This window comes from Stegodyphus dumicola, chromosome X1 (assembly GCF_044657685.1).
Source record: "Stegodyphus dumicola isolate Sdum_Otavi_A_Nest chromosome X1, ASM4465768v1".
Lineage (NCBI taxonomy): Eukaryota > Metazoa > Arthropoda > Arachnida > Araneae > Eresidae > Stegodyphus > Stegodyphus dumicola.
This window is the reverse complement of record NC_140780.1, coordinates 47,435,839-47,457,059: the sequence shown is the minus strand read 5'-3', so window position 1 is coordinate 47,457,059 and position 21,221 is coordinate 47,435,839. Positions and strand designations below refer to the sequence as shown.

Below are 21,221 nucleotides of genomic sequence, written 5' to 3'. Positions count from 1 at the left end.
GGGCTGCCTCGAATTTCATGGTGTACATCAGAGGGCTTTTTAAATCCTTGACATCACCATTCGTAGAGTTTTCTGTATTTCAGGATAATGGATGCCGTCAATAAAGTACTGTAGGAACAGGATTTCTCTTGTTTCTGTCAGGCACTCCAAAAAGGTGAGATGAGACACCTTTTTGGAGTGCCTGACAGAAACTTTCAACATCTGTGGCAAGATCCTGGAGTGTTTCCATGGGCTTCTGGTTGATGATATTTTAATTGAAGCCTGCTCTAATCTTTTAAACATTTCTCCCCAATGTGCAGCTCCAACACAGGACAGAGCTTCGAAATCTTACCTTTTGTTTTCAGGAAGAGTCTGAAGGATATCCATTGCATCTGCTCATAGAGAGGTGGCGAGATGACAGGCCTCAGCTTAGGGATCCCATCTATTTGCTTCTGCCACTATAGAAAATTGCGTCTTATATAAATTTTAAAACCCTCAGGATTGCTTCCTGCTGTCACTATGCATTTCTTTAATCTGTCAATTTCTCTGACAATAACAGCAGAAGCCTTGTCTTCAATTTGTTGTTCGATATGCCCTTGGATGGCAGAAACTCTTTCTTCAATTTGTTGTTGGACGGCCAAAACTCTTCCATCGATTCGTTGCTCCACAGCAGAAACTCTCTGTTCTATTTGTTTTTTCGCAGAAGAAACTCTTTCTTCAAAGTTTCCAACTTTATTTTCAACAGCGTGTATTCTGCTTTCTATAACCTAAAATTTTTCTTCTATTATGCAGTAATTTTTTTTTTATTTCCTCTTGACCTTCTTCAATACTTTTTGAACGGTTTTCATCTCTGCTTTGGTGAATGCTTTCATCTCTTTGTCAGATTCTTCCAGCTTTCTTGAATGACTCTCGTCTCCTGTTTAACAAATGCTTGGCCAGCTTTCATCTCTACTTAAATGGAATCTTGGCCCGCTTTCATCTCTGCTTTAATGGAATCTTTGCCAGCTTTCATCTCTTCTTGGCCCATGTTCGTTTCTTCTTTAAATGCAGCAAAAGCTGCTACCAGCTGTCTTAACTGCTCCTCCATCGCTCTTGTTACTGGCATTCAATCCTACTTCTAGCACCAAAAATGTTGGGTGCATAGGGGGGTTGTAATGGATTGAATGCTTAAGTCCGATAATAGGTTAATAAAAATCTATTCTTATCAAAAGAATTTTATCAGAATGCTTGAATTTTCCTCAGCAATATTCGTACAAGTGTTCACAGTATCACACAATATAATCAGTAGTTATACTTCAAACTACTTTAAATGTTAAATATAACTCGATGCAAAGCATATCTAAAGAGAAAGCTAACTTGGATTTTTCAATTCATGCAGAACTAAACAAATCACAATAACAGTAACTAAGCAACTAACTAAACAAATGAACCAAGAAACTCTTTCTTTGGCCTTAAAATAGTTTTTAACTGGCCACGCAGATCTGTTTAGTAAATTCTGCTTCTCAAGATTTCTGGAAAGCAATAAGAGTATGGAATTATGGTTACAGCTAACATACTGGTCAATTACATTTATTTAATTTCAATACAATTTAAATAGATACCTATTTATTAAATGTTAAATGCATATACTCCTGTATTTTTACTTTTCGGATATAGCTTTCTCTCAAAATTTGTCTCGCGCTACGTTGTACGGGGAAAATGCAACAGTTTTAATTATAATTCTACTTAAATTATCTATTTAAATACAAAATCCATAGCAATATATATATATATACACAGTACAAAGCCCAAGGATGTCCAGATCCGAACCTCAAGGCCACCAACAACCTTTTTGTCATTTGTTTATTTTAGTATGCTTTACACATGCGCATTTGATTTTTTACCCCGTAATAAAACACATGGAGAGTCCTGATTCTTAATTTTACTTCGGCAGTAAACAAAATGCCTCCTTACTGAAGAAATGGGTAGTCTATATTTTGGGGTACCCCTTGGATTATCGCCATGCTGTTGTTTCAGTTAAGGTAATCTGAGTATTTTTTAAGATGTATGTTTTGGAAACCCTATCATGACATGATTGGTTACAGTGCATGATTGCACTGAATTTCATTATTGGTAAAATAGTTCTCAAGGCTTATTCCTGCGTCGGATGTTGGTTAGGAAGTACAATGCTTATTTTGTGCTTTACACCGTAAAAATGGCTGCCTGTGATAAGATTAACCTGAAGTTTCTGTATGATTTGGAATGAATGGGAAAGAAAGCATTGGTTGACTGGTGTGTAAATGAAGGTTTAATTGTAATTCAACAAAATATCTTACCTGGAACAATGATCATACCTGATTGCTTAAAGTCGTATGATTGTCTTTCTAATAATGTCTTCGCTCACCTCTCAGTAAATTACGATAAGGATTCAGATGCCGGAGCTCATATCAACACTATCACGGCCATCAGAATACTGCACATAAAATCGGGACTCACTATCACGCCATCACTACCAACCAGAAAGCAAATGACAAAGCTAGCTGTGGAAACATGCCTGCTCTCCACCACAGAAGTCCAGGATGATGTAGAGTAAGGGCAAAATCATGCTTTTTTCTTTTTATGTGAAAGATCCGCTTCGCATTAATTTTCTGGCTCCAGGTGAAACGATCAACACTGCTCAGTGCTGCAATACCATTTAATGTTTGCATGCAGCAATCAAAGCTAAGTGGCCAGGCATGTCCTCTGTAATGCTTTTGCTCTATGACAATGCATACCCATTTGTACACTGAACATGTTTGCATGGTTTTGATGCAGTATATTGCAACACCCGCCTTACAGCCACAACCTTTCCCCGTGTGACTTTCACATCTTTGATCCATTAAAAAAGGCATTGTGGATGTTTTACAACACTGATGAAACTGGTCTTTTTTGGTAACACGTACTGCAAAATACCTTGGCAACCTCTACAGAGAAGGTTCCAGCTATGATCTCGGCCAAACTTTTTCTATGACTGAGGTATTTGCCACTTGATGCAGCAGTGAGATAAGTGCTTTTGTAATTTTGGTGAGTACATTTGAAAATAATAATAGCTTTTCATTTTGTGGCTACTGTTCCTTTTCATTTGATCCACCCTTATACATGCATCTTGAAATACATCCAAGAAACTAAGGCAATATCTTTAAAGTACATAAAAGAATCTAAGGCAATATATTTAAAGTACATAAATTCAGGTGTAAAGTAATGGACATTTTGGCATTAAAATCAAGAAAATATCTCTTTCTAATGGCAGTTTTGGGAAAATGAAGGTTTTTAAGCAAAATCCTGGACCATTTGGAAGTTTAAAACTAAAACCTACAAAATGAAATTGCATAATGTTTATTCATATATAGCAAAATATTAATTTTACAATTAGATTTTATATACATATATATTTATCCAAAATCCGGACTCATCGAGACTTCGGCGATTTCGGATTTGGGATTTTTCCGGATATTAGGTCATCAATTTAAATCTGGTAAGATGGCATGCAGAAATTATACAATTAAAAATATGAAATCTTAATTTGGGAAATAAAGAACAATTATGATCCAAAGGGTATCAAAAATTACAAAAAAAGCTTAATATTTATTTGTTTACATTAAACATTTCTTTCACTGTTAGTTGTTTAAGTTGCTTCCACAAAAAATTCAAAAAGTTCCGTTTTCTTTTTACTTATGTCATATACAGTTGTCTTTCCAGTGCCATACTCCTTGCATAATTTTGAGACGGATATGCCTTTATCCATTTTTTGCAAGAATTTCACTTTTTGTTTAATGGACATCGAAACATGGTTTCACTTTGTAGATCCTTTGGCAGCTCCAGAATTGGAAACTATTTCTGACATACATAATCGAAAGTTCAAGCTTAGTTTTTATAAAATTGCCTTAATAATAACAGTCTGAAAAAAAAAAAAAAAAAGCTGTATCAAACTAAAAGAATAGGGAGCAGCACAGTCCGCTACATTAACTGGTATGCCTTAGAATCAGCAAAGATAATTTTAGCCTAGCTTAATAGCGTCCGTGACACATTATTGGCTGTGTATCACAAGATTGGCGACGAAAGCTAAGTTGTTTTGCTAAATTTTGTCTTGCTCCTACTGCATACTGAATTAAGGTATTAGTTTAGTTATTTACTATACCTATGTTTATTTCTTGTAAATGCTTGAAACTAATCTGAGTCCTGAATAAATAAATTCCCACATAGACTTAATGCTTTGTCTAGGCTAATACCACATGGTGCAGTCTCTACAGGTTCTAAATTCTGCTACAAAGCGCCTTACGAAGTTCTAAATTTTCACCGCACCTAAACTTTGCATCTCAGTGCTTTCCTTAAATCATAAAATTTGCTGCTCTGTGCTTCCCCAAGTTCCAAAAATTTCATCTTCCCTAAATTCTGCCGTCTGGTGCCGACATATTCTGCCACCACTTCTGGGTTTATGGTGAATAACATATCAGTTATTCTTAATTAAAATAGCACTAAATGTAATCTATGAGTTTCATTAACAGAATCTATTTTTAGCATATGAAGAGAAATTTTTGTTGAATTTTTCCTCGTTCAACATTTCTTAAAGCATTTAAAAATCTATAATCATCACCAAGCATAATGTTAGCTTAAAAGGTTGTCATAGTCTTGGTATTCAATTACTAATATAAAAAAAGTTTAGACATCACTGCATGAGTTATTATTGAAGCTGTTATGTATTGATAACCATGTGGTAATGAAAGCAAAATATAATAAATAATGACTCGCCACGTCGGCATCAGGGATATAAAATAGATGAATTTTTCGGTAAGTGTGGTGAGCAGTGGTGAACGGAACATTTGAGATGTATGCCAAGCAGATACTCAGCTACAGAGCCAAATTATTAATTTCACAAATTTATGCTTACGTGATTGTTTTTCCATAACGAGGTATTTTATTTAGTGCCTAAGTGAAATTAAGAATCTGAATTTTTAAGTGAAAATCTCCACACGTTTTATTATGGAATGAAAAATCAAATGTTCATGTGTAAAGCATACCAAAGAAAAATGTTTTTACTGCCTTTGAGGTCCTTATTTTAGATCATTTCGGATAACGGACATCCGGATTTCGGACTTTGTACTGTATTTTAATCTGTTTTGTAATATTTTATTCTTTAAGCTTTCCAGCGTAATTATATTATTTTAGCCATAGAAATTAATTGTAGCCTTCCTTCATTCGCACCCCGAATTTTTTAATCCTTTGTTAAATAATATTCTCACAGCCCCAGCTGATAATTCCAAACCCATAAATATTTAAATAATTTTTTTAATTTATCGAATTGGCTTTTGCATTTAAAGCACATTTCACGGAATTTCTTTTTATTCTTAGTGGCATCTTCATTCTTCTGTCACATTTTCCTTTTTGACTTTGCATATAAGTCAATATTTGAACAAAGCTGTATGAAAAAGACTTGCAGATTTTTGACTAAAGCAAGCACAGCTTTCTGAACTTTGTGCAATTTTGCAATACAGTGAAAAAGATAATGTGTAAAATTTTAAATTCTCCAAACAGTAAAAAATCTGAGCAACAGAATGTATCCTATGCATACATCCCTTTTGCAGTAAAAAATATGCATAAAAGTATTACAAAAGGGGGGAAATGCCTTAAATATAGTGGCATGTTGGTTGTTATGCAGGGTTCGTACGGTTCTTAAGAGTCCTTAAAAGTCCTCAAGTTTTTTGGAATCAATTTTTGGTCCTTAAAAGTCCTTAATTTTGGCCAAAATTGGCAGAAGGTCCTTAATTTTAATCATCTGAAATATCTGTTTGTTTTTACGACTGCTATTTTGAGTGTGAATTAGCGTTTTGCAGGAATATTTTTAGCGATTCACAGACAAATATGGCTATTTTTTGAATGGGTTCATTAGTTATAATTTGTTCCTATTTGTAATATAAATAATGGTGGGATACTCGAGTTTCTGAGCAAGAAGTGAAACATAAGCATTTCAAAATTATTTCATTTTTTGTAATGAAGAACTCTCAAACAACTTTCCGCTTTTGGGGATGTGAATTCTTTTATTAAACTGTTCTAAATTTGGCGATTATCAATATTTTGGCAATTTTAAGATCAGTTTCTATAGAAAATTTTTAATTCCGAGATCTGGGGATTTTTGACGATTTTTTTAGAACATTCTAACATTGATAAATTTTATTAAAATAATGGTAAATATTGGAATTATATTTAAGAAATAACATTAAAATAAAGCATTTTTATTTTTCACTGTCATATTATAAAGTTCCATTTTCGCCATATATTATAAAATTTTTTGTATCTGAAAAATAAGCAATGAATAATGCTATAAAGCACAGTTTACAAAACAGGCAAATTTATAGACCCACGATTCTAAAAGATTACAGAAAAATGTGATAAAATTTAAAATGTCTCCATGGTAGTAACACACAGTTTCTTACATTTTGGAGAACATCTGGAAGAACAATGAAAACATAATAGTTTAATGTTTTACTTCTGATTCTAAAACCACTTTCTTAACATTTTTATCTTCCCCTTATTTTCTCTACTTTTTACTAGATACAAGCATGGAAAATATCAAAAGTACTTCTAATCATATCATATGGAAAAGGAATTTTTTTATTAATAAAGAAAACTGACAATTCAAAAGATTTATCTAATATGTCTTAATGCATCATGCATAGATCTGGCGCTAGGCATTTTGCCACCTGACACAGTCTCTGTGGATCCTAAATTCTGCTGCTTTGTGCCTTTCTCTGTTCTAAATTCTAAAAGTTTTGCCATTTCTATATTTTGTTGCTCAGTTCCCTAAATTCTAAAAATTATGCCACACCAGCTCTGTGACCAGACTTTACCAAATGTATTTCATATTTCTTCTGAATGTTCATATTACTAAAGAAATAAAATTAGCAGCTTTTTCCATACACTCTAAATGCATTTAGTCTTTTAGAATAACAGAAGTCTTTAATTAAATGCCAAAAATTTAAAGTGAAAAGGAAATGTGTTGAAAAAAGAAACTAAATATGTAAAGAGAAAGAAAATTATTCTTCAAAGATATGTACAGTTATTATTATGTAAATTACCCAGTTATTTACAGTTTCAGCCTTATTATAATTTCCCATTTCTATTTCCTCATCAGAATGCAAATCACTGTTCACAAGACAGTTTTTAAACTGAGGTTTTTGGAGTGTAAGACGAGTGTGTTTCTGTCCTCCACTTGCTCCCTGCATTAGTTCTGTCAGCTCTGATAATTTGTAATTATTAGTCTTTCCATTACTGCTGCTGACATTTGAGTTTATTATGATAATAGAGTTACTGAACCAGATTAAATTGAAATTAAATTGTATCGTCTTTGACCACTAATCCATATTTTTAGTTTGAATTTGACTCTTGTTTAATTATATCACCACAAACTGTAATTGATTTTGTTAGCATAAGATCAGGCCTATATGTTCCAAGTTCTTTTTGAATAAGAAGCTTATTTAAACCTTTATTTCAATTTATTATTTGATTTATAGTTACTTTCAGACATAGTGATAATTTGATCACGTCTGTCGAGGGGGGGGGGTTCGGTCTATTTAACTTTAACCAGATCAAGTAAACCCTCATAGGTAGTACATTGTGAGAGGTTGGCAGTTAGAAGATAAAACACGCAGAAGCTAATGAAAACATTGTTTTGCATATTGAAACAAATTTCTAATTGTTAGAAAATATGCTTAAGGAGAAGGAAATCGATATAAATTAGCCAAAATGTCTGGGTAGGCCTTCAAATTAAAAATTCCCACCTGATGCAATCTCTGTGGATCTTAAATTCTGGTGCCTAGTGCCTTTTTAAATTCTGCTTCCAATACATGTTCTAAATTCTAAAAGGTTTGCCATATCTGTATTTTGTTGCTCGGTGTGTCACTAAATTCTGCCGCACCAGTTCTGTAACCGGCACTTATCATATATCATTTAATATTTCTTCTGAATGTTCATATTCCTAAAGAAATAAAACTAGAAGCAAAATTAGAAGCTTTTTCTGCAAATTCTAAATGCATTTAGTTTTTTTAGAATAACAGAAATCTTTAATTAAATCCAAAAATTCTAAAAGGAAAAGGAAACGTGTTGAAGAAAAAAACTGAATACATAAAGAGAAAGAAAATTATTCTTCAAAGATTATGTACAGTTATTGTTATGTAAATTACCCAGTTGCTTATAATTTCAGCCTTTACTTTTAATTTTCCATTTATATATCCTCATCAGAATATAAATCGCTTAGACGGTTTTTAAACTGAGGTTTTTGGAGTGTAATACAGAGTGTGTTTCTGACCTCCACTTGCTCCCTGCATTAGTTCCTGCCAGCTCTGATAATTTATAATTATTCATCTTTGTATTATTGCTGCCACCATTTGAATTTGTTATGATGCTAGAGTTACTGATCCAGCTTAAATTAAAATTCAGTTGCATAGTCTTTGACCACTAGTCCACATTTTTAGTTTGAATTTGACTCTTTTTGTGTAATTACATCACCACGAGCTGTAACTGATTTTGTTAGCATAAGAACATGCCATTATATTCTATGTTCTTTTTAAATAAGAGCATACTTAAACCTTTGTCTGACTTTGTAGTTACTTTCAGACATAGTGATAATTTGTTTCACGTCTGTCGGGGGGGGGTTGGACTATTTAACTTTTACCAGATCAAGTAAACGCTCATAGGTACATTGCGGAGAGGTGACATGTTAGGAGATAACACGTGCAGAAACTAGTGAGAACATTATTTTGTGTATTGAGACAAATTTCTGATTGTTAGAAAAGATGCTTAAAGCAAAGGAAATCAATATAAATTAGCCAAAATGTCTGGGAAGGCTTGAAATTAAAAAGATGCATAAATATTTTGTTGAGTGTTGTTGCTACAAAACTAGCAATAACTACTTTTAATGTGTAATTATCCTAATATCATTTAAGAATAAATGTCGTAAATTACATGTATTTTTAAATAAAAATTTAATCATTTCCATGTAAATTCATAATGACTAAGGTTAGCTAACTATCTAGTTTAATTACTTATAACTAATGCTTACCTTTAAAAATAATCTCTGCACGTTAAAACGAATTGTTGCCTTTCATTAATCCTTACAGTGGTCACAAGATAAAACACAAAAGTGTAAAAATTCATGTAAAACTTATTCTGTGCAGCTAGTGAGATTTGAAATAATACAAAACAGCTTATCACCTCTGGTGCTTTAGTGGTTTACTGAAACCTTAAAGAATATTAACTCTGTTATAACCCCTGAAATTCTACAGTAAGCTACGATGCTAACTGCATCAGACAGAGCCCAACTAACTTTCAAAACCTGCCAACCATGCCTACATCAGGCCTTTCAAGTTTGCTGTGCTCAGTAGGTCTCTCTCTGGGCAAGCAGCAGCGGTGACAACAGCCAGTCTTTTGTTATGAATCATACTGATTATGACTTTACTTGTCATTTTAACCTATGCCACTTGACATAAAATCTACCCGCTATTTATTAAATTTCTAGACTGAGCAAGTATGTGACAAAATGAAGCGTAAACAGCATCAACGTGAACCTAACCGTTAGTAAAACGTTAATAAAATGTCACTTTCTTTGAAAACTGTCCAACTATTATGAGCTACTTGATAAATTTGATAAAGTTTATTTTATTCTCAAACTTTTTAATAATTATGTTAATGAATTTATGTTTAATAATGTATCCTACTTACAGATATAGTTTAGTTTTAGGATAGTATTACAAAAGTGAAGTTGAGACATAGATAATATTTTTAATTGAATTTATTCACTTCTCATTTGCTCATAGGTCCTTAATTTTTTCATTAATAGTCCTTAAAAGTATTTAATTTCCGTGTGCAGAAATGTGTATGAACCCTGAAAAAAAAAAACTGCTTTTCCTGTTTTACTTGGAGTTTTTATACTATTTCACTAATGCCTTTTCATTGCTGGAACCATAAATGAGTCAGATTTTAAATTCATTCTTGATGATTCGAATCATGTTCATTTACAAATGCTGTTTATACTGTGAAGGTACAAATGTTGCATTGCCATTGAAAGCCATCTTGAAAACACAACTTCTTGTCAATTTTACACAAGTTGCATCAATTGGCAAAATACCTTTTTCTTGAAGAAATAGTACAGCTTCTTCCTCTATTGCAGATAATTTCCAAATTTTCATCATAATTAAGTGAATTAGAATCCTTGTGAAATAATCAAACATCAGTTATTCAAAATCTTCACGGAGAATCATGGGAAATGATTCTCCATGAGTACGCAATATTTGGTGATTTATCCCTTGCACCCAGACATAGATAAAATATCATCACTGTTACATGCAGTTTGGATAGATTTAAGCACCTATATACTTACTTAATGTTCTTCATATGGCCATTAAGTATTCCGAGTAAGGACTGGAGAAATTAGATTATTGCATGTCTATAAAAATAAAGCATACAGTGATGAAGGAGAAAATTCCATAGATTCTACCTCGCTAAAAGGAAGATTGGGAAGAGGAGAAGCCTGATCAACAAATCAAAGTGATATAAAATTATTGGCCACCTCATATTAGTCGGGTGCCACTATAGAACTATAATATTGTTCTGGTGATGGGAAATATGGAAAATCAGTAATGCCCATACTGGAACTCAAAACCCAGACCTTCTGATGCTAGCTGGGCATAATACCATTTGCATAATGAAGGCATGCACTGAGAAAGGAGAACCTATAACGGTTCAGTTATGATCAGCACTTATAATTTTCTCCTATATATATAAAACTGACAAAAGAGAATTGTTAGGGATTTTGGAAGGAATTTTATAATGCTGTATTGTAATACTTTAGGATAAATGCATGATAAAAAAAGAAGTCTCGCCTATTTATTTTTATCTACTAAAGCAGTGTTCCACCACAAAAACATTAATTGAACATTTCTAAAACATATATATGTAAGAAAAAGAATATGTAAAAGATTAAATTAGCAACATAAATTTCCTTTCTCAATTCTAAAAATACTCTCCCTTTGCATTGCATCATTCCCAGAAAAATCTAATTTTGATGATGTAAATGGAACTGAAACTCAAAATTTAATCAATCACAGTTTAGCTGTACTTTGTGCACCGATCTTGTATAAGTAGTTAATAACTGCGTCAGTTTCTCTCTCTTTCGTCTCTTCGCCTGCGTGCTGACAGCTTGTCGCTCAGCCTCTGCTAGCTATTCGTCATTATGTAAAATGTAATTGCATATCTAAAATTATTGGGGCACTAGCTATTCGTCATTATGTAAAATGTAATTGCATATCTAAAATTATGGGGGCACTAGCTATTCGTCATTATGTAAAATATAATCTTAGTGTTCTACAGTTATGTGTTAAGAAATTTGTCATTCAAGAATAAATAATGTTTAACTATCAAGCTAGTCGTACTTCTACAAATTTGATGCGATCTTCCACTACGCCGTAATGTCCAGTCATCTATGCAGCAGTTTTACGGCCATGACTAAATGTGAATTGTTTCTCATCTTCCGCCAAAAAGTACGATTATTACCGTTTTAGTCTGACAGGATTGACATCTCGAGTGCGGGTTCACTAATGCAAATTCATCTGTGGAATTATGTTAACGATAAGAATTGAAGCTTTGCTATGATATTGAATTTTATTTTATTCTCCATCATATAAATCATCGGGCTAGAAATTAAAAAAAAAAAAAAAAAAATTCTGATCATCCGCAGTGCTTCGAAAATTAACCCAGCAAAGTGTTTATATTAATCCTTTGATGCACGCGATATTATTTAAGAAACTTTTTTAACTAAAAACTTTAGAAATTGAATATTATGATCCTAGATACAAATACTATATGAATTTAAAAAAATGTACTCTTGCCCTTTGTTCTGTGGGTGGTAGTCGCACTTTGAAACTTAGTGAGGTAGTAGGGGAAAAAAACTTAGCTTTCTCCGTGCGAGTTTCCAATAAATGACGAAATTTATGAATTTTAAAAAATGTATGTACGAATTGCATTATATATAATTTTTTACATTATTTTATGAAGTAAATTGTCAGAAAAAATTTAAAAATAAACATTTATGTCATTTTTCTATAAAAATGGAAATATAAGTACCTACATAAGAAGGACGTTTGGCTAAATGGTTAAAAATACTTGGTAAAATAAGGATTGAAAAAAGACTGTTTTTTAAATTTCAAAGAACAAATTTTTTTTTGTGACACTGTTCAAAGCATGTTTTGTCTTTTTGGTACATGCATAGACCCATACTGCACGTTTCACACATGTATCTTCTGTGAGATTTCTTCCTTGTGCTACAAAATGTACTCTGCCTGGATCTGAATTTTACTGGTATATGTCCAGCATTATTTAGTTTCTTTTTATCTGGCACATGAAATTTGTGTTTTTTATGTTAATGAGGGAGGCTTGGTCTTTGTGGCTTTGGTACGGATCATTCGTTTACCATTCATACTTATTTTATTCCTATTTCGTCCCAAAATATTCAGAAAATCTTTTTCTATTTTTAATTATAGCAAAGTATATTTACATTAAATTTCAACCACAGGAAATAATTTATAAAATCACAGTACTAGCTTGGGGAGCAAGTGTGTTGAAGTCAGAGAAAAGTCTCTGGAAAAGAAAGACTTTTTTACTGGGCAGGTGCATGTATTGTTTAATAATAAAATAACTCTGTGGTTTCAAAACCTCTTATCTATATTAGGGTAAAAATAAACATTTCTATTTGAGAAGCAAGCAAACGCCATTGTTAAGAGCAGTGGTTTCAAGGCGCGACCACCAAGCCACACAATGCTGTAGTGGGGCAGTGAAACCATAAAGCAAATGCTATACATATAGAGGGTTTTTTTATATATGCAGTTTAATTATTGCTATTTTTTATTGTTTATAATAGAAATCATGATGTGCGATGAATAACTTTTGAAGTTTAAAGTTTTTTATATTAATAAAAGGAAGTTATTTTGTCTCATTGAAAACGAATTTTAAAAGGCATCCGAATTGAAGTACTAAGACCTAAAACATGTACGATTCTGCAGTAATTTTGTGTTATTTAGAGGTAAAAGATCAGTAATCAATCGATTTTCACTCAAAAATTTCGGAAAGAAAAAGAGAAAAAAATTCAAAAATTGGTGGTTTCAAGGTGCGACCACCGCGCGTCTCTGATGAGTGTTCACAATGATACAGTGTATCAATGTTTCAAATTATTTCAGCGTTGCAGCAATTCCAAGATCGTTGGTCTGTTTATACTACGTGCTTCAAGTGTGTACATGTGAGCAATTTATTTTCGTTTTCATTGAAAGTATCAAGAAAGGGAGGGAAAATATATCGTTTTGCCCTGCCTTTCAACTTACTGAATTTGTAATCTACCTCTGCTTTATAACTAATGATCATCAGTTAGAAGTAAAAAGAAAATATCCATCTTCATATATTAACAAATGGTTCAACGTTCTTAGGCTGATGTTTCGTCTACAACCGTTTTTAGCGTGTGCGATCCATCTTCTTATTAATTTTTATTCTTCGGTTATTTTATAAGCTAAATTAACTGAGGTTCTTTTCATCGTTTCAAAAAATGAGAATCGGAGTTTAAACGGAGTTTAAATTTTGCATCTAAATTTAGTGACACATTGCTGAAATTTAATGTCATTGATTTGCCAAAGCAAAACATATTCTTTAAAAAATGATTCAGTATTTTCGATTTATAAATTTTGTGAGTTTATTTAATGTTATTTTGTAAATAATGTATCTAAACCTTTTCATTACTATGAGGTAAATGATTTTTAATTAAGTACTGCTTTGAAATTCAGGTATCTGATGTTGTTCATATTAAATTTTAGTACCATTTTTATTGATTCAAGTTTTTATGATACTAAAAAATATAGTTTTTTTCTAATTGTTTTACATTATTAAGTAACAAATTTAGAGATTTATAATTATTTTATTTAGGGAAGGTTATTAAAATTACTGTAGTAATAATTAGAAATGACATTGCTGTTTAAAAATTTTAAGTTTAAAAATTTTGAATTATTTGAGAAATGATCGAGTTAATTTTGAAAAGATACAGAAATGTTTTGAATATAATTTAGAAAATATGTACTGTTTAAAATACCGGGTATGGTTATAATGAATATAAAAATACTAAAAAGAGAATAAATGCCTGCAAGGAAAGAGTATGAGGGAGTGCTGGATCAAAACAGAGGCCCTGCTTTTACCTCTGTTATTTGTTCTTTTACCCTCCTCACATCAGAAAATATAAACTTTGAAGGTGTCCACCTTTTGATTTTTTCATAGAAATATGTTTTTTAAATAAATGGAGTGTGGTTAATTTTTTTTTAATAAATGGAATGTATAGTGCAGTTCAAAATGCCAATTGCCTTTAAACAAGGAACGGAGGCCTTTATAAGCAACTGCCTGAAGCAACTCTTAACTACTCATGAAAATTCAGTACATGAGTTTGTTAAAGTGGTGATGTCCAAATAGCTGGATGTGTGTGTAAAGGAAAGCTGTGGGATCTTCTATTTTTGTGTAAAATTGGAAAATTAGCGATGTAACAACAGTAAAAACTATAATTTTAGTAATACTTTATAAAATTTATGATGTTAAACTATAAGTTATAATGAAAATTAGTTATGTTTTGAAAATTTTGAAATTTTTTGTGATTATTCAAAATAAGTAATGTGTGTAGAATTTTTACAACTGTGATATTGCGTTCAAAGCTTTGCAAAGCCTTCCCTTGAAGGGAAAAAAATGTAATCATGTGGACTCTAAAACACAGACTTTAGGACTGAAAATTTTTTAAAGGACTAAAAACATATCAATGTGTATATTTTGCAATTATGGAAATAATAATTTTGCTCAAAATTCAGGATTTATACTTTTTCAAATTATTTCTCTTTATGCGCTAATGCTTTGCCACTTTCTCTTTAATGCTTTTTCTTCCACCCTTCTTTCCCAACCTTTCTTTTGAAGGGGGGATATGTGATAAAAATAAAGAATATGGAAAAGATTAAATTAGCAACGTAAATTTCCTTTCTCAATTCTAAAAATAGTAACCTCCCTTTGCACTGCATCATTTCCAGAAAAGTCTAATTCTGATGATGTAAATCAAGGATGTCAAACTCGCGGCCCGCAACAAATATTTTTGCAGCCCGGCCAATATATCAGCAAATAATAATATATAATAATAAATTAACATATCGACGAAGAAAAAAATTATATGTTTACTGCTAAGTAATTAACGATAATTTATTCAGTGTTGTTAGATTACTCACAGCGAGCTGACACACACACTACTTAAATTACAAATGCGTGTGAGTAGCTTACGTTCAGCTACCTTCGGCTTTTGGGGGACACGTGCACTCAGAACTTCTACGCATCCCCCGATAGCCGAATGTGGCCGAACTCATGGTCTCAGTTTCCCAATCATAGTTTTGTACGATATATTGGTGCATGCATGTGCATGCACTTTGCTTTATTATTAATTATTACTTAATTCATATTGTTACAGATTTCATAGTTATTTATTTAGTTAGTTTTTTTTATTTAGAATTGTAATTAGATTTGCTTCATGTTGCCTTAGCAACGCAGATGATTTTTGAAAGACAGCTGCGTTGGAAGGTTAAAAATAGAACAGCGCGTGCATTTAATACCTAATAAATAAATATCTCGTAATTGCTGTTGCCATCCACAAAAATCCAGATATTTATAGATGTTTCCAGTATATTCGAGAAATTAATTATAAAGCTTTATAAAAGCCGAGAACAAAGAACTCATCTCAGTTGTAGTTCTAGCGAACTGTTTGTTTACTTAATGCTGTGATTGATTTGTAGCGATTTCGCTGTGAGATAGAATTAGTTTCTCTGTTTTGAATTGATTTTGGCTAAACGTTTGACATTTTGTGATATTGTTAGAATATTTTTGAAGAAATATTTCAGCATTTTGATTTATCTCTTGTGGAAAGAATAAATTTTTGTTAACTTTTTAACGTTAACCGTGTTTATTCCAGCCCTTTGTATTCAGTACGTCTATATCAAAACCAAGTGGTAGTAAAATTAAACGAAAAATCGCTGACGAACATAGAATATTCCAAGTAAAATGGGAATTAGAATATTTTTGCTGTGAAATAAAAGATAAAATAATCTGCTTGATATGTAATAATACTATTGATGTACCAAAGTTATATAATATTAAATGTCATTACGAACAACACAAATCAAAATATAACAATTACAAAGGATTAATGAGAAAAGAAAAGTTGAAAGAGCTCAAGTTAGGAGTGAAAAAGCAACAGTCCATGTTTAGTAAAGTATTGCAAGAAAGTGAAGCGGCGGTACATGCAAGCTACGTCTTGTCCGAGTTCATAGCTAAACATTCGAAGCCTTTTACTGACGGTGATTTCATCAAGGAATGCCTAATGAAAGCTGGAGAAATTGTTTGTCCTGGAAATGTGAAGGCTTTTCAATCAATTTCAATCAATTGTCTCGAAATACATTTGCGGAAAGAGTTACTGATTTAGCTGCGAATTTAAGTGATCAGATCAAAGCAAAATCATCTAGTTTCGAAAGTTTCTCCATTGCCTGTGACGAGAGCACGGGCATTAGTGGCAAAGCTCAATTAGCAGTTTTTCTTCGTTCTTGTGACAAGAATTTTAACATTTTTGAGGAATTACTGGAACTAATACCGATGCCTGGTACTACCACAGGAGAAGATATATTTACTTGTGTTTTTGGACTTCTGCAGAAATACAATCTACCTTTGGCAAAATTAAATTCTGTAGCTACAGATGGCACTCCATCAATGACCGGGAAAAACAAGGGCTTGGTAGCATTACTAAGAAAAATACTTAGTGAAATTCACAGTTCAAACATTCATCATATGCATTGTATTATACATCAAGAAGTTCTATGCACGAAAGTAATGAATATGGAGAATGTTTTGTCATATATAAAAAAAGTTATAAATTTTATAAGATCTCGAGGTTTAAATCAGCGTCAATTCACTGCTTTCTTAAGTGAGTTAGTTAGTGAATATTCGGGTTTGTACTACTATACCGAGGTACGTTGGTTATCTTGCTCCAAGATTCTCAAACAATTCTGGGATTTGAAAGAAGAAATATGTCAGTTTTTAAAAACGAAAAATCAAGACGTAAGTTTGTTTTACGATCCAATATGGATACAAGATTTATCTTTCTTCGTTGATATAACCAAACACTTAACCGATTTAAATTTATCGTTACAAGGAAAAGATCATATCATTACGAACATGTTTGACATAATTAAAGCATTCAAATGTCAACTAGTTCTTTGGGAAAAACAACTTAAAAATGAAGATTTGACGCATTTCCTGACATGCAGCATGAACAAATCAAGTTTAGATGATACTTGTTCGTATCAAAAATACGCAGAAAAAATTGCAAATTTAACAACTGAATTTGAAACGAGGTTTAATGATTTTAGTTCCCTCGAAGACATTTTTTTTTTTTTGTTTTGTTTTTTTGTTTTCTTCGATTTTCTCAATAAGTATTGACTCAGTACCCAGCTATATGCAAATGCAGGTGATCGAGATTCAATGCATCTCAAATTTGAAAGCAAAATTCATTGAAATGGGCGTGACTGAATTTTACAAATATTTACCAGCCAGGTTTGAAAATACTCGAAAATCCGCATATGAAATTATTTCCCTGTTTGGTAGCACTTATTTTCAGTAATGAAAGGTAGTCTCCTATTAGAAACCGTATTAATGATGCTCACCTTGGGTCAGCGTTGAAAGTTATCACTGGAAACAAAATTTCTCCCAAAATAGGAAAGATAATAGCAGAGAAGAGATGTCAAGTATCAGGACGTAAACATTAAATTTTTCTTGTTCTTTTCTATATAAATATATATATGTGTTTATTATTGTATTATTCAAAATAAATCTACGTTACTATGAATATTGATTTTTTTTTGCGGCCCGCCTAAAGTTAAACCTTGTTTGTTTGGCCCAAGTGTACCTATGAGTTTGACATCCCTGATGTAAATGGAACTGAAACTCAAAATTTAACCAATCACAGTTTAGCTGTACTTTGTGCACTTTTATAAATAGTTAATAACTGCGTCGTTTCTCTCTCTTTCACGCTTCTTTGCTTGCGTGCTGGCAGCTTATCGCTCAGCCTCTGCTAGCTATTCGTCATTATGTAAAATGTAATTGCATAGCTAAAATTATGGGGTGCGTTTAGCATCCCTAGTCTTCGGAAGTTATGTGTTAAGAAAATTGCCATTTAAGAATAAATGATGTTTAACTATCAAGCTGGTCATGCTTCTACAAATTCTATGCTATCATGCACTACACCGTAATGTCCAGTCATCTACGCTGCAGTTTTCCGACCATAACTAAACGTGAATTGTTTCTCATCTTCTGCCGAAAAGTACGAGTATTGCATATATGTAACTTTAAATGCAATTATTCTTTTCCTTGAAATACATTTGCATTATGCATTGAGAATGTATTAACCCTTTGGTGGTCATGAACAAGCTTAGATCTCATCCCTGTTATGCACCACAGTGGATGCAAATTTATGACATGCATATTTGAGAAGAAAGAATTGCTTAATCTCATGGCCACCAAACGGTTTACCCTTTTCTCAGAAAAAATGTATTTGGTCAAAAATGACGAATTGTATTTTTGAATATACTTATTTTCTTTTCAGCTGGAAAGCGCACCGGTGCAGCCATAGGACCACAAACTGTAGTCTCCATACTAGTTCATTTTGGAAAATGTTTACCAGTTATATTTCTAACAACAACCGAAGGTTTTGCTTCAGCTATGAGAAGAGGACTTCAAATAACAGAACATCCGTATTATTGTTTTGATCCCACTTCATATGGTAAAGTTGCTCATTCTGTCTGCTCTTTATGTTAAGTGAATGTGTTGTCTAACATGTTGAACATGATATTTATTATCTTGTAATGGTCTTTATTTATTTAGTACAGTTTGAATGAACTTGTTATATTCATTTAATCATATATATATATATATATATATATAAAAATTGTAGAAAGCTCGCATAAAAGTTACCAAGAGCTGCCGCTCCAAAAGCAAGATGTTTTCTTGACCAAAATTGTTTTTACTGCTTTGCTTGATAAATTATATATATATATATATGTATTATATATATATATATGTATTATATATATATATATATATGTATTTAGGCTGAGTTGAAAATTAAAAGAAAACCGTTTTACTTTGTTATATTCATTTAATCATATATATATATATATATTCAACTTAACAAAATCTGTAAATTTATTTTCAATGATTGTAACACTAATCATAACTATTGCTGGATCATTCATAATAACACTCCTGTCATTAATACCATTCATACCATTAACATCCAAAACATTAACTGCTATGATTTTGAAAACTTATATACCTCACTTCCTCTAGAAGAAATCTATACCAGTCTACTTGATCTACCAAAACTTTTCCCTAATATACTCAATATCATGACTCTTGACAAATGGAAAACCTACCTAAAATGCACACTTTTTCATAACTACATCAAGTTTCAAAATCATCTTTTTAAACAAGTCAGAGGATTGCCAGTGGGCTTACATTCCAGCACCTCGATCTGTAATATCTTTTTATTTGTCAAAGAATTTAACTTCCAAAAAAATCTACAACCACAAGAGTTAAATTACTAGAAACACACCTACAGATTTATTGATGACCTTATTACAATTAATAATTTTGGTAAAATTGAAAACTCCGACATTTATCCGAATTGTCTTAAACTTAATAAAACTAATAATTCACAAAATAGCATAGACTTTCTAGATCTTCAAATCATTAACTACAAAAAAATTTTACTTTTTGACAAAACAAGAAACTTCAATTTCAATACTAACAAATTAATAAATTGGAACTTCAACATATCCAAAAAAGTAATTAACAATACTATAATTAATCAAATACAACGAATTAAAACTATATGCACAGATACAATAGATTTACAACGCGAAATTTTGATCCTTATCAAAATTCTCAAAAATAATCTAATTCCCTTTCAATTTATCAACCATTGCCTTAAAAGAGCAGGCGTTAAATACTCACTCTAAATCATTTAACTGATAGGGATATGATAATTTATTCCTAAACCTGAGAAGGCGGTATAAGTTGGATGACTGTCAGTTGAAAGATTTGTATATAGTGTAATTACTCAATTGTATATATTGTAAAAAGCTAATTGTCTTCAGACATATGCTGTTACTATACTGTTACTAAAAAAATGGGCCTAATTCCTGCCTTTAGACTGTCTACTAGCTCTTGGATAGCGAAAATGCCTTTTTCCTTTCTTAAATTCTTAATCATTGCGACACGACAATTAGCCAGAAATTAATTAATTTCCATTCACTAGTATTTTTAAAAAAATCTTAACAGACGGTCTCTCTCAGATAAGAACTCCACAAAATACATCCCTCAAGAATTCCAAGTCCCACCCACTACCATAAATTTCTTCACCCAAGTTTTGCCGACTGATATAATTCAAAGCCCCTACTGCCGCTAAGAATTTTCGGACACCCTACACTTCTGAGTCAGACACGAAGAGAACACACTGCCAACTCCCCCACTAGAAAGAATGTAAGTTACTTAATACCTTTCTGGCCTTTATATCTTCATGTACATTCACTGATCTTATTTATATTATTTTCTATTTTATTTTTATATTATTTTTATATTATTTTTATGTTCTCTTTGATTTGTTTTTGCAAAGTTTGCATTATTTATCTTTTTTATAATCTTCTATGTTTATTTCAACTTTACTTTGATTTCGATTTCATAATGACAATTTCCAATGTTTAATTTCTACAAATAATATAGTACTCAAATACATAAAGATGATAGTGTCGGGGACGATTACTCGAGTTTTACAAGATTTCTCTACAGTAATTGATTTTTACTCCAAATTGAATTGACTAAAATGCTTCATGAGAATCAGTTCTTTGAGTAACAACTATTCGCGGAAATATTTGGCCTGACTAGAATTGCCGGTTTGGCTTTAATTTATAACTCGAGTAAAGACGAAACACTTTCATATTTACGTATTTCTATCAATTATTGATCATTGAACGGGAGTTGGTTTGTTCCCCTTGAAAAGTCAACTAATTTCCGATCAATGACAATAATTACATGTTTTAATTTTTACTTTTACAATTGTAATATTATTCTTC

General features: G+C 31.9%; 1 protein-coding gene across 12 annotated transcripts in view; it reads left to right on the top strand.

Annotated features, from left to right (window-relative positions):
- LOC118179732 (sentrin-specific protease 6-like) overlaps positions 1–21,221 on the top strand; it is a 178,162-nt gene that overhangs the window by 53,457 nt on the left and 103,484 nt on the right. For all 12 annotated transcript variants that reach the window (XR_015038591.1, XM_085807890.1, XM_085807897.1 and 9 more), the window contains exon 3: positions 18,695–18,871. Coding sequence is in view for 11 of the 12 variants with exons in the window: in XM_085807890.1 (XP_085664016.1) it covers positions 18,695–18,871 (177 nt within the window). In the remaining variant the exon portion in view is untranslated. The remainder of the gene's footprint in view (positions 1–18,694; positions 18,872–21,221) is intronic.